The 14,114-nt window shown below is 51.5% G+C and overlaps 1 protein-coding gene across 1 annotated transcript in view; it reads left to right on the top strand.

The window, feature by feature from the left end:
* ACSBG2 (acyl-CoA synthetase bubblegum family member 2) overlaps positions 1-7,216 on the top strand; it is a 28,205-nt gene extending 20,989 nt beyond the window's left edge. Inside the window, exons 8-13 of the mRNA XM_065873922.1 lie at positions 1,354-1,535; positions 1,667-1,900; positions 3,382-3,599; positions 5,425-5,564; positions 5,653-5,899; positions 7,143-7,216. Coding sequence (XP_065729994.1) covers positions 1,354-1,535; positions 1,667-1,900; positions 3,382-3,599; positions 5,425-5,564; positions 5,653-5,899; positions 7,143-7,216 — 1,095 coding nt within the window. The remainder of the gene's footprint in view (positions 1-1,353; positions 1,536-1,666; positions 1,901-3,381; positions 3,600-5,424; positions 5,565-5,652; positions 5,900-7,142) is intronic.
* Positions 7,217-14,114: the final 6,898 nt, after the last annotated feature.

Genomic DNA, 14,114 nt, shown 5'->3' with positions numbered 1-14,114 from the left:
AATGAGTGTTGACTCTCCAATTTATTGATTTTTTTTCTTCCATGCTTCTGGTGTCATTTGTAAGAAATCACTGCCTACTCCAAGGTCACAGAGATTTTCTTCTATGTGTCCTTCTGGAGGGCTTTTAGATTTAGCTCTTACTTTTAGGTCTGTGATCCATTTTGAGGTAATTTTTGCATTTGGCAAGAAGGTTCTAAGTTAGCTAAGCCCTCGTGTGTTTGTTTGTATACAGATATCCTTTCCTGCATTAAATTGCCTTGGCACTTTTATTGAATGTCAGTTGATCATAAATGTGACGATTCATCTCCAGGTTTTCAGTTTTGATCCACTGAACTTTATGTCTATCCTTACACCAAAACTACACTGACTTTATTTTTCTGGCTTTATGGTAGTATGACCACCTTGTCCCTGTTTACCTGGGACTTTCCCGATTTCATAAGTGAAAATCCTACATTCCAGGAACGCCTCCGGTTCTGGGCAAATCAGGATAGTTGATCACCCTACTCTGTAATAAGTTTCAAAATCAGGTAACAAACCCTCTGACTTTGTTCTTCTTTTTCAAAATTGCTTTGGTTATTCCAGATCCTCTGCATTTCCATATAAATCTTAAGATCAGCTTGTCAATTTGTATGAAATAGCTTGCCTATTTTTCTTTATTTTTTGCGGTACCCGGGCCTCTCACTGCCATGGCCTCTCCCGTTGCGGAGCACAGGCTCCGGACGCGCAGGCCCAGCGGCCATGGCTCACGGGCCCAGCCGCTCTGCGGCATGTGGGATCTTCCCGGACCAGGGCGCGAACCCATGTCCCCTGCATCGGCAGGCGGACTCTCAACCACTGCGCCACCAGGGAAGCCCAGCTTGCCTATTTTTGATAGGGATTACATTGAACCTATAGATCAGTTTGGGGGAGAATCTTGCATAATACTCCACTGCATTCTTGGGCCACAGTTTCTTTAGCCAATCCCCCATCATTGGCCATGAAGTCTGTTTCCATCCTGTTACAAAATGATGCACAAAGAATATCTCACACGTGCTTCTCTGTGTACCTGATCTTTCATTCAGCTGAATTCTGTCACCCACAGAAGTGAAGTTGCCAAGTTGCACTTCAAATGTTAATAGTACTCTCACGCTGCCTTCCAAAAATATTTTACCGGTCTGTGCTCTCTACCAAATCCCCAGAGAGAGCGTGATAATCTGATTGGCCACTGGCCAGCCAATGGATTGGCTCCCTTGGGTCAGGAGCTCACCCTGGTCCAATAAGCCAAGAGAAGGTTCTCCTGGGCTGAGCTGAGCGGCTGAGGAGAGACGGACATCTGGGTTGCAGGTGTGGCTAACCCAGCTCTGCGCCCTGCAGGGCACTTTGGTCAACACTCTGCAGGAGGTAAAGCCTACCGCCTTCCTGGGGGTGCCCCGAATTTGGGAAAAGATGCATGAGAAGATAAAGGAAACTGTTGGCAAATCTTCAAGCTTGAGGAGAAAGGTGTTCTCATGGGCAAGAAATATTGGCTTCAAGGTCAACTCAAAAAGGATGCGAGGGTAAGTGGCGGGCCCAGCGGGGCCAGGCATACAGGGCAGTGGTGAGGGGGCTCAGCCTTCTCCAGCTGGGTCCCATCAGCCCACTTGTGGCCCCATGGCTATAGAGCTCTCCTTGGCATTCACGTTCATAGGGGACATGACAATCCCTTGAGCTACCGCATGGCAAAGGCCCTCGTGTTCACCAAAATCAAGAATTCCCTTGGCCTGGATCACTGCCGTATTTTTATCAGCGGGGCCGCACCCCTCAACCAAGAGACTGCTGAGTTCTTTCTAAGTCTGGACATACCTATAGGTGAGGCGTACGGTATGAGCGAAAGCTCAGGACCCCATTCCACATCCAGTCCAGAGAACTACCGGATTCTAAGGTACTGGCCTCCTGGGCAGCCTCTGGGTCCTCTAGGGTCAAAGGGATGAAGATGGGAGGGTCGACAGGCCTCTGGGCTAAGATGAATCCTGACTTGGTGTCTCCAGAATGACCCCTGTTCTCCAGCCTCCAAGCCCCAAATTTTCGTGACCGTGGGAAGCCCCAGTTTGTCCGAGAGCCCATGGACAAAGGGGAAGGGCTCTCAAACATTCTATGGACTCTCCCTATTTGTCATTTGCTGGCTCTGCCTCCAGACGGCCCACCCCGGGCTCACCCACCCAAGGTTCACCTCCCTAGACCTCGGGACAGTTCATCTCCACGGTGCTTTATCTCAAACACGTCCCCAGGCCCCTCCTGGCTTTCTCCCAAGCTCAGCTCACCTCGGGCTGCAGGATGGAGCCCAGTGATACTGACACAGTAAGAACATCCAAGCCAAGCTCCACGTGGAGTCTCAGAACCGTGTTCCTTCACAGGGCCTCCTGGTTGTGCCGCTCCCTGACCCCCGCCCTGCCGCCATATTGCAAGGCTGGCTCTCCTCTCATGCTCGGCCGAGTTCTGGCTGCCTCTGAACTTAGCAAAAACTAAATTCAGTCTTCCCAATCTGGCAAAACCATCTCCTGCCTCTTACTTTACCTCGCACATCAGTATCTCCCCTTCTCCAGTCCATAATCCCATCTGGGTCTGTTTTCTGCAGAACCCAAATGCCCACTGGAGTTTTCTTCCAAAACCAAAGAGTGGTCCTTCCTAAAAGAGTGTTTTTTGCTGTGCAGAATTTTTTTATCTTTACCTGGTTGAACTCATGAAACTTGTATAGCTTCTGAGTTTTTCCATATTCCTAGGAAAGCTTTTTTTTTTTTTAAAGATTTAATCTTAATTCTTAAGTTTTGGTGTTCAGAAAGGACCTCTTGTAGATCCTGAAAATGAGATACCTTGTTGATAAACATTGAAATCAAGTCAGTTTTTTTGTTTTGTTTTTTAGCCATGCAGTATGTGGTATCTTAGTTCCCCAACCAGGGATTGAACCCGGGCCCTCGGCAGTGAAAGCGTGGAGTGCTAACCACTGGACCACAGGGGAATTCCCTGTTGCTGTTTTTAACCCGGGAGCACTCTGTCCTTCTCCCGTTTATGTGAAGATAAAAACAATCTAGATTCACTCTGCTGTACACCTGAAACTAACAACTATACTCCAATAAAAATTTCTTTTAATTCTCAAAAACAGTAATGATAAAACAATCTACAACTCTGCTGGGTTTCCCAGTTCACCAAGTGTTTGGGAAGTTGGCTCACTTGATTGAACAAGCCCTCCCTCCACTCGGCCAACACCTCTCATGCCCACCGGGGCCTGGGGAGGGTGCAGCAGCAGCTTCCAGCCCAGGCCGGCTGAGCAGAGCGTCAGGAGCCTGGGCCACAGACCCAGGCCAACCTGGGTGGGTGACCTCGTCTCCCCGAGCCTCAGTTTTCCTCCCTCCTGTCCCCTGGCAGTTCCGGCAAAGTCATGCCTGGGTGTAAGAACATGCTGTACCAGCAGAACAAGGATGGCGTTGGGGAAATCTGCCTCTGGGGCCGGCATGTCTTCATGGGCTACCTGGAGAGGGAGGACGCGACCGTGGAGGCCATCGATGAGGAGGGCTGGCTCCACTCTGGGGACCTCGGCCGCGTGGACAACCAGGGCTTCCTCTATATCACAGGCCGCATCAAAGGTACTGGGGCTGGGCTCCGCAGGGGCCTCCTGGGAGCAGGCTCACCTTGAACGTTGAAGGCTCCCAGCCCCCGCCTTTCACGGGGCAGGCTTACACTGATGTACAGGGACACCCCAGTCCGCGCATCCCAGCTCTGTCCCTGGGCCCAGCATGTGGCCCTCGGCAGGATGGAGCCAGAAAAGAAGCCCATTCTGGGCCTGAAACCTCTGTTCCCTCCCCTGCCATTCGAGGATAACAATAACTACAGAGTTGTAACGATTCAGTGAGGATTAACTGAAATGATGTAGAGCAGGGATCAGTCAACTTTTCCCATAAAGGGCCCACTCGTAAATATTCTGGATTTGCAGGACACAGGGTCTCTGTCGTAGCTGCTCCACTTGGCCGCTGCAGCAGTAGACGATGTGCAGACCGACGGCCATGGCTGTTTGCCAACACAAGTGTCACAGGATTTTCATGTGTCACAAATATTATTCTTCTTTGGATTTCCTTCCGACCATTAAAAAATGTGAAAGCCACTTTTAGCTCGTGGCCATACAAAAACAGGCGGAAGGTGAGATTTAGCCCACAGGCTGGAGGTTACCAACCTCTGAGGGGGACCATGTGGCATGGAGCCTGACATAGGCAGTAATTATACAATTAGAGGGCTGTGTTAGCATTATTTCCATGATAAGCAACAGAAAACCCTTCTTAAGCAGCTTTGAGTGAAAAAGTGATGCTACTGGCTCAAAACCAGAAAAGTCCAAAAGGTCATGCTTCCGGCATGGCTGGATCCAGGTGCCAAAATGACATCACAAGGAATCTCTCTATCCTTCTGTTACCATGCTGTCCTCTGTGTTGATGCCATTCTTAAAGAGGCTTTTCCAACTTGGTGACTAGATGGCTGCCAACAGTCTAGGTTCATCCTAACACCCAAGGGACGAGTAAGAGTGTATTATTCCCAGTAGCGTCGGCAAGTTTTAGGCCTGATTCTCGCTGGATCTTCTTGGGTCGCTATCACATCTCAGAATGAATCACTGTAGAGGACGGAATATGCCGACTGGTCAGACCTGGTCACACGCTCACACCGGCAGTCCAACCCCCCAAAACCACACAAAGATGGAGAGTAGCTCCCTAAAGAAACCCAAAGGAGTCGTCACTGGGCAGATGATATCAGAGATGTCCATTATGGGATCAAACTGATTATTACTAGTGCTGTAACGACCTCAGCTAGGGTGACTGTGAGATCATGGGATGGGAGGGAGAGAGTCTGGGTGGGTGCAGCAAGCATCCCAGGGTGAAAGAACAAGTAAAGATTGTGTCTGGGGCAGGAGGAGGGGCTCTTGAAGAATTTCAGGGGCAGTGAGAGAAAGTGACACAACTCTTAGAGCTTGCCAAAATTAGGGATGCGACACCCGCCCCCCCAGGGGGAGCGTGGACTTAGGGTCTTTGGGAGTTGCCAAATGATGGGAGAAGGAGGAATCAGAGAGACAGGGTGTGGTCAGAAGCACCTATCTTCCAAGCAAGACATGCTGGAGGGCCTGGAGCAGGGTATGGGGGACCAAGAAATAGGCAAGGAGCTCGTAAGATGCTGTCCAAGTGGAATGCCCAGGACTTGGATGCTTAATGGAAATCTGAAGATGGAGGATGAAGGGCAGAGTGACTTTGGGTCTGTGTCCTGGAGAAGGACAGAGAGAGAGTCCTGGCCATGGGCGGAGGTCTTCCTCTGCTTCTGGGGTTTTCTAGGTGAGTGGTCATTGGTGCCAACCTCTGTCCCCTCTGATCCACAGAGGGGCAGGGCTTTTGGACTGTCACGGTTGAACCCACACCCAGCCATGCTTTGTTTCAGAAATTATCATCACTGCTGGCGGCGAGAATGTGGGCCCCATTCCCATCGAGAACCTGATTAAGGAGAAGATTCCCATCATCAGTAACGCCATGTTAGTGGGAGATAAGGCCAAGTTTCTGGGTGTCCTCCTGACGCTGAAGGTAACGTGGGTGTTCTAGGCGAGAGGGATCCGCTTCTTGGTCCTCAGGGCCGGGTGCTAGGCGTTGTGACAGGGGTGTCTTGGGGCAGTGTGAGGTCGACAAGACGACTGGAGAGCCGCTGGACAGACTGACCTGGGAGGCCATCAAGTTCTGCCGGAATGTAGGCAGCCAGGCGACCACCGTGTCCGAGATCCTGGAGCTGCGAGACCCTTTGGTCTACACGGCCATCCAGAAAGGCATAAATGCCGTGAATCAGTGTGCCATCTCCAACGCGCAGAAGATTCAGAAGTGGGTCATCTTGGAGAAGGACTTTTCCATCAGTGGCGGGGAGCTAGGTGAGTGGCCCGGAGAGCCAGTGGCCTTGAAACTTGGAGGCTGGTCCCTTGCTAGTGTCCAGGGCCACTGTGGGCTCTGAGGAGACGCATCTTTTTTTCTGGGAGTCAGAGTGTCTGTGGGACCAGCTGTGGACCGGGAGGGGGATGCGGCCGCCTCCAGCTAACAGGTGTCCAGCTCCCCGCGGCCACACACACACACACACACACCCTTCTTCCCAGGGCCTTTGCACCTGCTGCTCCCTCTGCCTGGACTGCTCTTCCCCGCAATTCTTTGCCCGAAAGGCTCCTTCTCATTGTCCGGGTCTCACCCTAAAGGACACTTCCTGAGAGCAGCCTTCCCTGGCCATCCTGGCTAAGGCAGCTTGCCGTCCCCCCTAACACACTGACCCTACAGTCCACCGTCACACCTACTGTACCGCCCTGTCTTCTTGCTTCCCTAATACGTCAGAGTCTGAAACTACCCTATGTATTAGTTTAGCTTTGCCTATCTCCCTGCCGAGAGGGGAGGGGTCGGGGTGGGGGGGTCTTGCCTTCCCCTGAGGTCCCCCCTGGGGCTTGCTTTCAGCACTCGGCTGTACTTCCACAGCGTGGACCGCAGGGAGCTGGGAACATGGCAAGCATGCAGTCTTTAACAACCTGGGTTCAAATCCTGTGCCCGCCACATGGAGTTGGGACTTGTCCCTCCAAACCCTGGTCTTTTTATTTATGAGTTGGAAATGTGATCCAGGGTTGGGTGTGTGTGTGTGTGTGTGTGTGTGTCTGTGTGTGTGTGTGTGTGTGTGTGTGTGTCTAGGACATCTGGAGGGAAGCCCACACCCCGTGGTGACCGGAGCCTACAGGGCGTCCTGGGCTGCATATGAAACAAGTCTCAAGTTCGAGTGTTCACCCTGCCATGCACTTGCTGGGTGACCTTGGAGCAACTGGCCCTGAGCCTCACCTATAAAATCAGAGGGTCAGGGGCTGTCCCTCCATGGTCGGCTGCAGCATCCCTGTCAGGCACAGAGCTCACTGTGCTCTCCACCTACCAGCTCACGGAATCCTCACCGCGGCCGAAGGACAAGGCGGGGGTGGGGAGGGGTCCTCTCATCCCAGCGGATGGCAAAGGGGGTGCCCCCAGGAAGTCAAGGGCACAGCCAGCCACCAGCCCGGCCCCAGCCATGAGAACCTGTCTCCTGGTCACGCCCAGGGCACGTGGACTCTTATTGCATCCCTACATCTGAACTGGTTTCTCCTTTCTCGGCAGGTCCAACGACAAAGATTAAAAGACATTTCATAATCCAGAAATACAAAACGCAAATCGACAACTTCTATCAGTGACGTCATTGGCAGAGCTGCTCCCGGCTGCCCCAATGGCGAGACCGGCTTCGCTGGGCTGTGCCTCAGATGAGTCCAACACAGCTGGTCTCCCCCAGGCGGCAGGTAGGTCCCTGAGCAGAACCGCAGAGGCCTCGTGTGCACACACACCCACGCGCGGCTGCCGCGGCTTCTAGGTAGTGTCTGCCCTCAACTCTCGCTCTTCCTGGGTCCCAGCAGGGCATGCAAACTCCCTCCTGCTTGGCCACCAACTCTGTTAGCTGTTCTTCCTGCCTTTTACTTGTCTCGTAGAGGGAGCAGGGCAGCCTTCCCATCCAGGACCAGAGCTTTTGGTGAAATGCCCAAATGTTTCATTGTGACTTATTTGGAGAAGCCCTTTTGTCAAAAACTGTGGGTGGGGGACTTCCCTGGTGGCGCAGTGGTTAAGAATCCGCCTGCCAATGCATGGGACATGGGTTCAAGCCCTGGTCTGGGAAGATCCCACATGCCACAGAGCAACTAAGCCCGTGAGCCACAACTACTGAGCCTGCACTCTAGAGCCCACGAGCCACAACTACTGAGCCCGCGTGCCACAGCTACTGAAGCCTGCGCGCCTAGAGCCCGTGCCCCGCAACAAGAGAAGCCACTGCGACGAGAAGCCCGCGCACCTCAACGAAGAGTAGCCCCCGCTCACCGCAACTAGAGAAAGCCCGTGCGCAGCAACAAAGACCCAACGCAGCCAAAAATAAACAAATACATTTATATATTAAAAAAAAAAAAAGAAAACTGTGGGTGGGAGAAGTTCTACTGGCCGGGAACCCAAGGAATGAGGTGTGTCGACCCACCCTGGGGGGTAAAGGACAGAGACTTGAGCTCCTCCCACCCACCCCTCTTCTCCCCCTTTTCCCCCAAGTCTTGTTCACAGGGAGCCCTGACGACATCAGGAGTCACTGATAGGATTTTGGAACCCCAGCTAGAGGCACAGTGCAGGCAGAGAGGAGGATGCAGCTTCGGTTGTCCCAAGGGTCACCTGTAACCCTTTAGTGGTCAAATCATCCTCTTCTGATGTCCACAGCCTACCCACCTGTATTAGTTTCCTAGAACTACCATAGGACAAAGTTCCACAGACTAGGGTGCTTAAACAACAGGAATTTCTTTTCTCAAGTTTCTGGAGGCTGGAAGTCTCCAAGGTCAAGGTGTCGACTGGGTTGGTTCCTTCTCAAGTCCCTCGCCTTTGCTTGTAGACGGCCGTTTTCTCCCTGCATCTGTGTCCAAATTTCCCCTTCTTATAAAGACACTTGTCCTATTGGGTTAGGGTCCACCCTAACGATCTCATTTTAACTTGATGACCTCCGTAAAGACCCCATCTCCAAAGACACTCCCATCCTGAGGTCCTGGGTGTGAGGACTTCAACATACGAATTTGTGGAGGGGAACACAATCCAGCCCATGACACCACTGTATCCATTTTCTCTTCTTCGTTGTTAACCGATTAAACTTCTCCACACATTCGTTTGTCAAAGTGCCGTGGGTGAGCCCAGCAGCTAAACCCATCACACTCATCATTCCGCGTCTTTTGCAAGATTTCAGATTTCACTTTGTGGTTGGGTAAGAGATCATCCAACACTGACGTGGGGGTGGGAGGTGGACCCTCTCTGCACCTGTGCTGTCCAGTATGGCAGCCACTGGCCCACAATGCGGCCCGTCTGAACTGAGATGTGCTGTGGGTATAAAACCCACACTGGGCTTCCAAGTCAGGGTACGAAATACAGAACATACAACATCTTATTCATATTTTAAAGTACTGACTGAAGGTTGGAATGATGATCTTTGGGACATACCGGGTTACATCAAATATAGCACCTAAGTCAATTTCACCAGTTCCTTTTTTGTGTGGCTATTAGAATTTTTTTTTTTTTTTTGCACGGGCTTCTCACTGTTGTGGCCTCTCCCGTTGCGGAGCACAGGCTCCGGACGCACAGGCTCAGTGGCCATGGCTCACGGGCCCAGCCGCTCCGCGGCATGTGGGATCTTCCCGGACCGGGGCACGAACCTGCGTCCCCTGCATCGGCAGGCGGACTCTCAACCACTGCGCCACCAGGGAAGCCCTAGAAATTTTTCAATTACCTCGGTGGCTCACGTGATACTCCTCCTGGAGAGTGCCACTCTAAAGTTCATTGGAGAGGGATTCTTTTTTTTTTCTTTTTCTCATTTCTAAGTGGATCCGTTCATTCTGGAATATTTCCATCTTACAGTACCTTGTGGGGTCTCAGGGAATGAACATATAATACGTGTACCAAGGATCCCCATGTGATAACTTGTCTTTCTCTTCTCTCTAGCCTCCAAGAGGAAGACCCCATCGCGACGTGATTTGCTGCTCTGGGCAGGGACTTGAGTCTCTCGTGTTTTTAAGAAGTCAGATTCCCTATGGGTCAGTCTCTTTGTCATCCACCTGTTGAAGAGGTACCCCCCTCTCAGACCTGCCATGCCTCTTGAAGCGACAGGGCCATCACAGACCTCTGAACTCCCATGAACCTTCAGGGCGTGATCCTGGGAAAGCTGATGGGGAGGTCTCTGAAGAACTGCCTGTTTTAAAAAAAGATCTGACCTTGTGGGTTCCAACTGGCTTTTTTTCCTCTTCGGAGGATTGACTTGAGACATCAGAGAAGAAAAGCTTTCACACATTTGAAGAAGAACTGGGTCCCCGAACCTACTTGCCTTCCTGGGAGCAACTTGAAAACCCTTCCACTAAGTTCTGACAATAAAGCACTTCAACACCACGTGTTCTGATTTTTGGCCAGATGCGAACATCTTGTCCTTTGTTGAGAAGCTCAGACTCTAAAATCAGTTCTGGGTTCAAATTCTGACTGGCTGTGTGAGTCCAACCTTCTGAGTCTTGGGAGGGGACGTTATCTGTAAAAACAGACCCCCATCTCACAGGGTGGCCGTGGAGGGGCAACAAGATGACCAGAAGGGGGCAGTGTCTGATGCCCCAAAGCCCCTCACACGCGTTGACAGTGATCATCACAGCACCCCGTTGGTCCCAGTTAACAGCTGGGATTCTTTTTTTTTAATATATAAATTTAATTTATTTATATTTTATTTTTGGCTGCGTTGGGTCTTCGTTGCTGTGCGCGGGCTTTTCTCTAGTTGCGGCGAGCGGGGGCTACTCTTGTGGTGCGCGGGCTTCTCATTGCGGTGGCTTCTCTTGTTGCGAAGCACAGGCTCTAGGCAAGCGGGCTTCAGCAGTTGTGGCTCGCGGGCTCAGTAGTTGTGGCTCGCGGGCTCTAGAGCGCAGGCTCAGTAGTTGTGGCGCATGGGCTTAGCTGTTCTGCGGCACGTGGGATCTTCCCGGACCAGGGCTCGAACTGGTGTCCCCTGCATTGGCAGGCAGATTCTTAACCACTGGGCCACCAGGGAAGTCCAGCAGCTGTGATTCTTGATGAATTCCATCTTTCGGGAAAGATGAGTTTGCTGTTGTCATGAGGTCCAAGACAGCAGCAGTTTGAAAGAAAAAAGAACTTTCTTCCTCTCTCATCCAACAGTCCGTGTATGGACAGACCAAAGCTGATACTGCACGTCCACAGTATCTGGCCCTGAAAGAGTATCGGCAGGAGGAGCAGGGAGGGTCAGCCCATCAGGACAGGAGGAAGAAAACCTTCAGTGTCCCTTAAGGTTCTAGATATCCAGAGGCACCCCTTTTCTTTTAGTTTCAAACATCAAATTATAAATCGATAAGAAATGTATGAAGACGTTCTCCTCGCAAAAAGCATTTGACGCAGATAAGGCTTAAAGCCCGCCTCCTCAATTTGGCAAGTTTTTATGTTTTTGAATATGTAAGTATAGTCGACCCTCTTTATCTGCAGGGTCCATATTAACAAGTTTGCCTGCTCACTAACATTATTTGTAACCCCCCAAATGAACGCCTGTGGCGCTTTTGTAGTCACCTCTGGAAATGCTCACAGCACTGGCAAATTTTAATGACCCAACGTGCACGTTCACGGCTGAAGGTCGAAGAAGGTGCCTCCTTGCTTCGGCTCAGACTGTGAACGTGTGTCTTTTGGGGGTCTGTTTAGTGCTCTGTCTTTTTGCATTTTTATTGGTGATTTCACTGTTGAAGACGGCCCCCAAGTACAGTGCTGAAGTACTGACTAGTGGTCTTGAGTACAAGAAGGCTGTGAGGTGCCTTATGAAAAGATTATACACGTGTTAAATAAGCTCCATATAGGCACGAATTATAGCGCTGTTGGCCATGAGTTCAATGCTAGTGAATCACCAGTATATCTTAAGGTGTCCCCAAACAGAAATACACATTACACAAGGTATGTACTGATCAGCGGATAAAAATGTTGTGACCGGGGGGCTTCCCTGGTGGCGCAGTGGTTGAGAGTCCGCCTGCCGATGCAGGGGACACGGGTTCATGCCCCGGGTCCGGGAAGATCCCACGTGCCGCGGAGCGGCTGGGCCCGTGAGCCATGGCCGCCGAGCCTGCGCGTCCGGAGCCTGTGCTCCGCAATGGGAGAGGCCACAAGTGAGAGGCCTGCCAACCGCAAAAAAAAAAAAAAATCTACACGTGGGACAATTCTCACAGCAAACGGACTGGAAACTGACAGAGAACCCCTATACGACCAAAGCTGCAGGAAAGATCTCTATATAACTGGGTTGGACAAGAAAGAAAAAAAAAGCATCAGGACAGGACTGGCAAACCTGGGAAGGATCTGTAAGGAAGAGAAGGTCCACACGGGCAGACCCTTGCCCTGGGGAGCCCCGCTGCCTGCTGGGAAACTCGCTGGGACAGGTAAAGGGGCTGGAGAAGCCCAGACTCCACTCTCGAGGAGTGCATGCATGCCGGCTTGCTAACAGTCAGGGTGGGGAGAGACAATCAGAGGGCTGGCGGCTGCCGCCTCACTGCACTTCTCCAATCCGAAGGACCCGGTGTCCTGGCCTCACACACTCCACCGTAGAGCCTGGTGTGAGATCAGGGCAGAGATTCAGTCTAGCTGCGCAGAGACAGACCGGGGCGCCTGGGGGGTGATCCGGGCCAAACCACAGAGACCACTGTCCGCACACGCACAGGAGCGGCGGATGGAACTGGGCGGACACTGTCAGCGTGCACGCGGGGCGGGGCCACAAATATTCACAGCCATGAAGCACTGAATCTCCGGCAGACAGGCCCTGGGAGAGGACTTGATCTACCTGCAGGGGACAGCCCAGAAGGCCTGGGGTCTCATCCGGGGGGGAATCGTGGAGCCCACTGTCAGCACGCACACGGCAAAGGGGGTCTGGCATTGTCGGCCTGCACACCGAATGGTGCCACGGAAACACAGAGCAGCTGGGCGCTGAGTCTCAGGCAGAAAGGCCCTGGGCAGGAGTAGGTGGTGATTCGTTTCCAGCGGGAGCACCCCAGCTCCACCCACTCTACACAGCAGCTTGGAGTCAGATCTGAGGCGGACAGGTCTTGGGAGAGGCCTGCCCAGGTCTACTCCACGACATAGCCCGGCACTAGGTCTGGGATGAACACGATGGAGAAAGGGATGTGACCTTGGGCTACACTCCGGGCATTGCTGTGACCACAAGGGCCTCACTTGCTTCGGCGGTCACCTCCTTGAGGGCAGGCACTCAAGGGCAAGGGAGACTCATCAAACCCAATCCTCAGGACTTCTACCCCAATAACTGGGGAGCAGACCCCACCCCAGCAGGGTGGTGACAGCCATGGAGCAAAGAGGAAGCCCTGCCCAACACCCAGCACAGGCTCTGGATACCACAACACCAACCAAACCCCCTATCAAGGGGGTAGCTGCTAGCACACCCCGAGGAAAGATGTGGTTGGTGTCCATACCAAAACCAGCCCTTGCGCCAAAAGTACTGGATTCAACACAGTCTACACAGGGACGCTCCCACAGAAAAACTCCCCTTCAAGACCACAGTAGATAACTGTTTCTCCTAAATTCATGGAGACAGAGAAACTTAAATAAAATGAAAAGGCAGAGGAATTACTCCCAATTGAAAGAATGAGAGAAATCCCCTGAAAGAACAAATAACGAAAAAGATGTCACCAGTCTACTAGACCCCAAGTTCAAGAAAGAGATAATAAAAATGTTAAAGGAATTAAGAAAGATTATTAATAGAAATGCAGATCCCTGTAACAAGGAAGTAGAAACTATAAAGATGAACCAGTCAAACTTAGACAATTCAACTGGTGAGATAAAAAGCAATCTAGAAGCAATGAATAGCAGACGAAATGACACAGAAGAACATATAAGTGATCTAGAAGACAGAACAGTGGAAATCACCCAATCAGAACAGCAGACTGAAAGACAAATTAAAAAAATGAAGATGACATAAGAGTTCTATGGGATAATATAAAGCATGCCAACCTACGCATAAGAGGGGCTTCAGAAGGAGAAGAGAAAGGGATCCAAAATGTATTTGAAGAAATTATGGCAGAAAACTTCCCAAGCCTAAAGAAGGAAACAGATATCCAAGTACAGCAAGCACCCAGGGTCCAAACAAGCTGAAGCCAAATAGGCACACACAAAGACACATCATAATTAAAATGGCCAAAGTTAAAGATAAAGAGAAGATTCGAAAGACAGCAAGAAAACAACAGAGTCAGTTAGAAGGGAATCCCCATAAGCCTATCAGATGAATTCTCTGCAGGAACTTTGCAGGCCAGAAGGGAGTAGCGTGATGCACTCATGTCCTGAAAGGGAAAAACCTGCAACTTAGAATACTCTACCCAGCAAGGCTATCATTCAAAATAGAGGGAGGAACTTCCCTGGTGGAGCAGTGGTTAAGAATCCGCCTGCCAATGCAGGGGACACGGGTTCAAGCCCTGGCCCGGGAAGATCCCACATGCCATGGAGCAGCTAAGCCCGTGCGCCACAACTACTGAGCCTGCGCTCTAGAGCCCATGAGCCACA

Source organism: Phocoena phocoena, chromosome 3, assembly GCF_963924675.1.
Source record: "Phocoena phocoena chromosome 3, mPhoPho1.1, whole genome shotgun sequence".
NCBI classification, from domain to species: Eukaryota; Metazoa; Chordata; class Mammalia; order Artiodactyla; family Phocoenidae; genus Phocoena; species Phocoena phocoena.
This window is presented reverse-complemented; position numbering and strand designations above follow the sequence as displayed.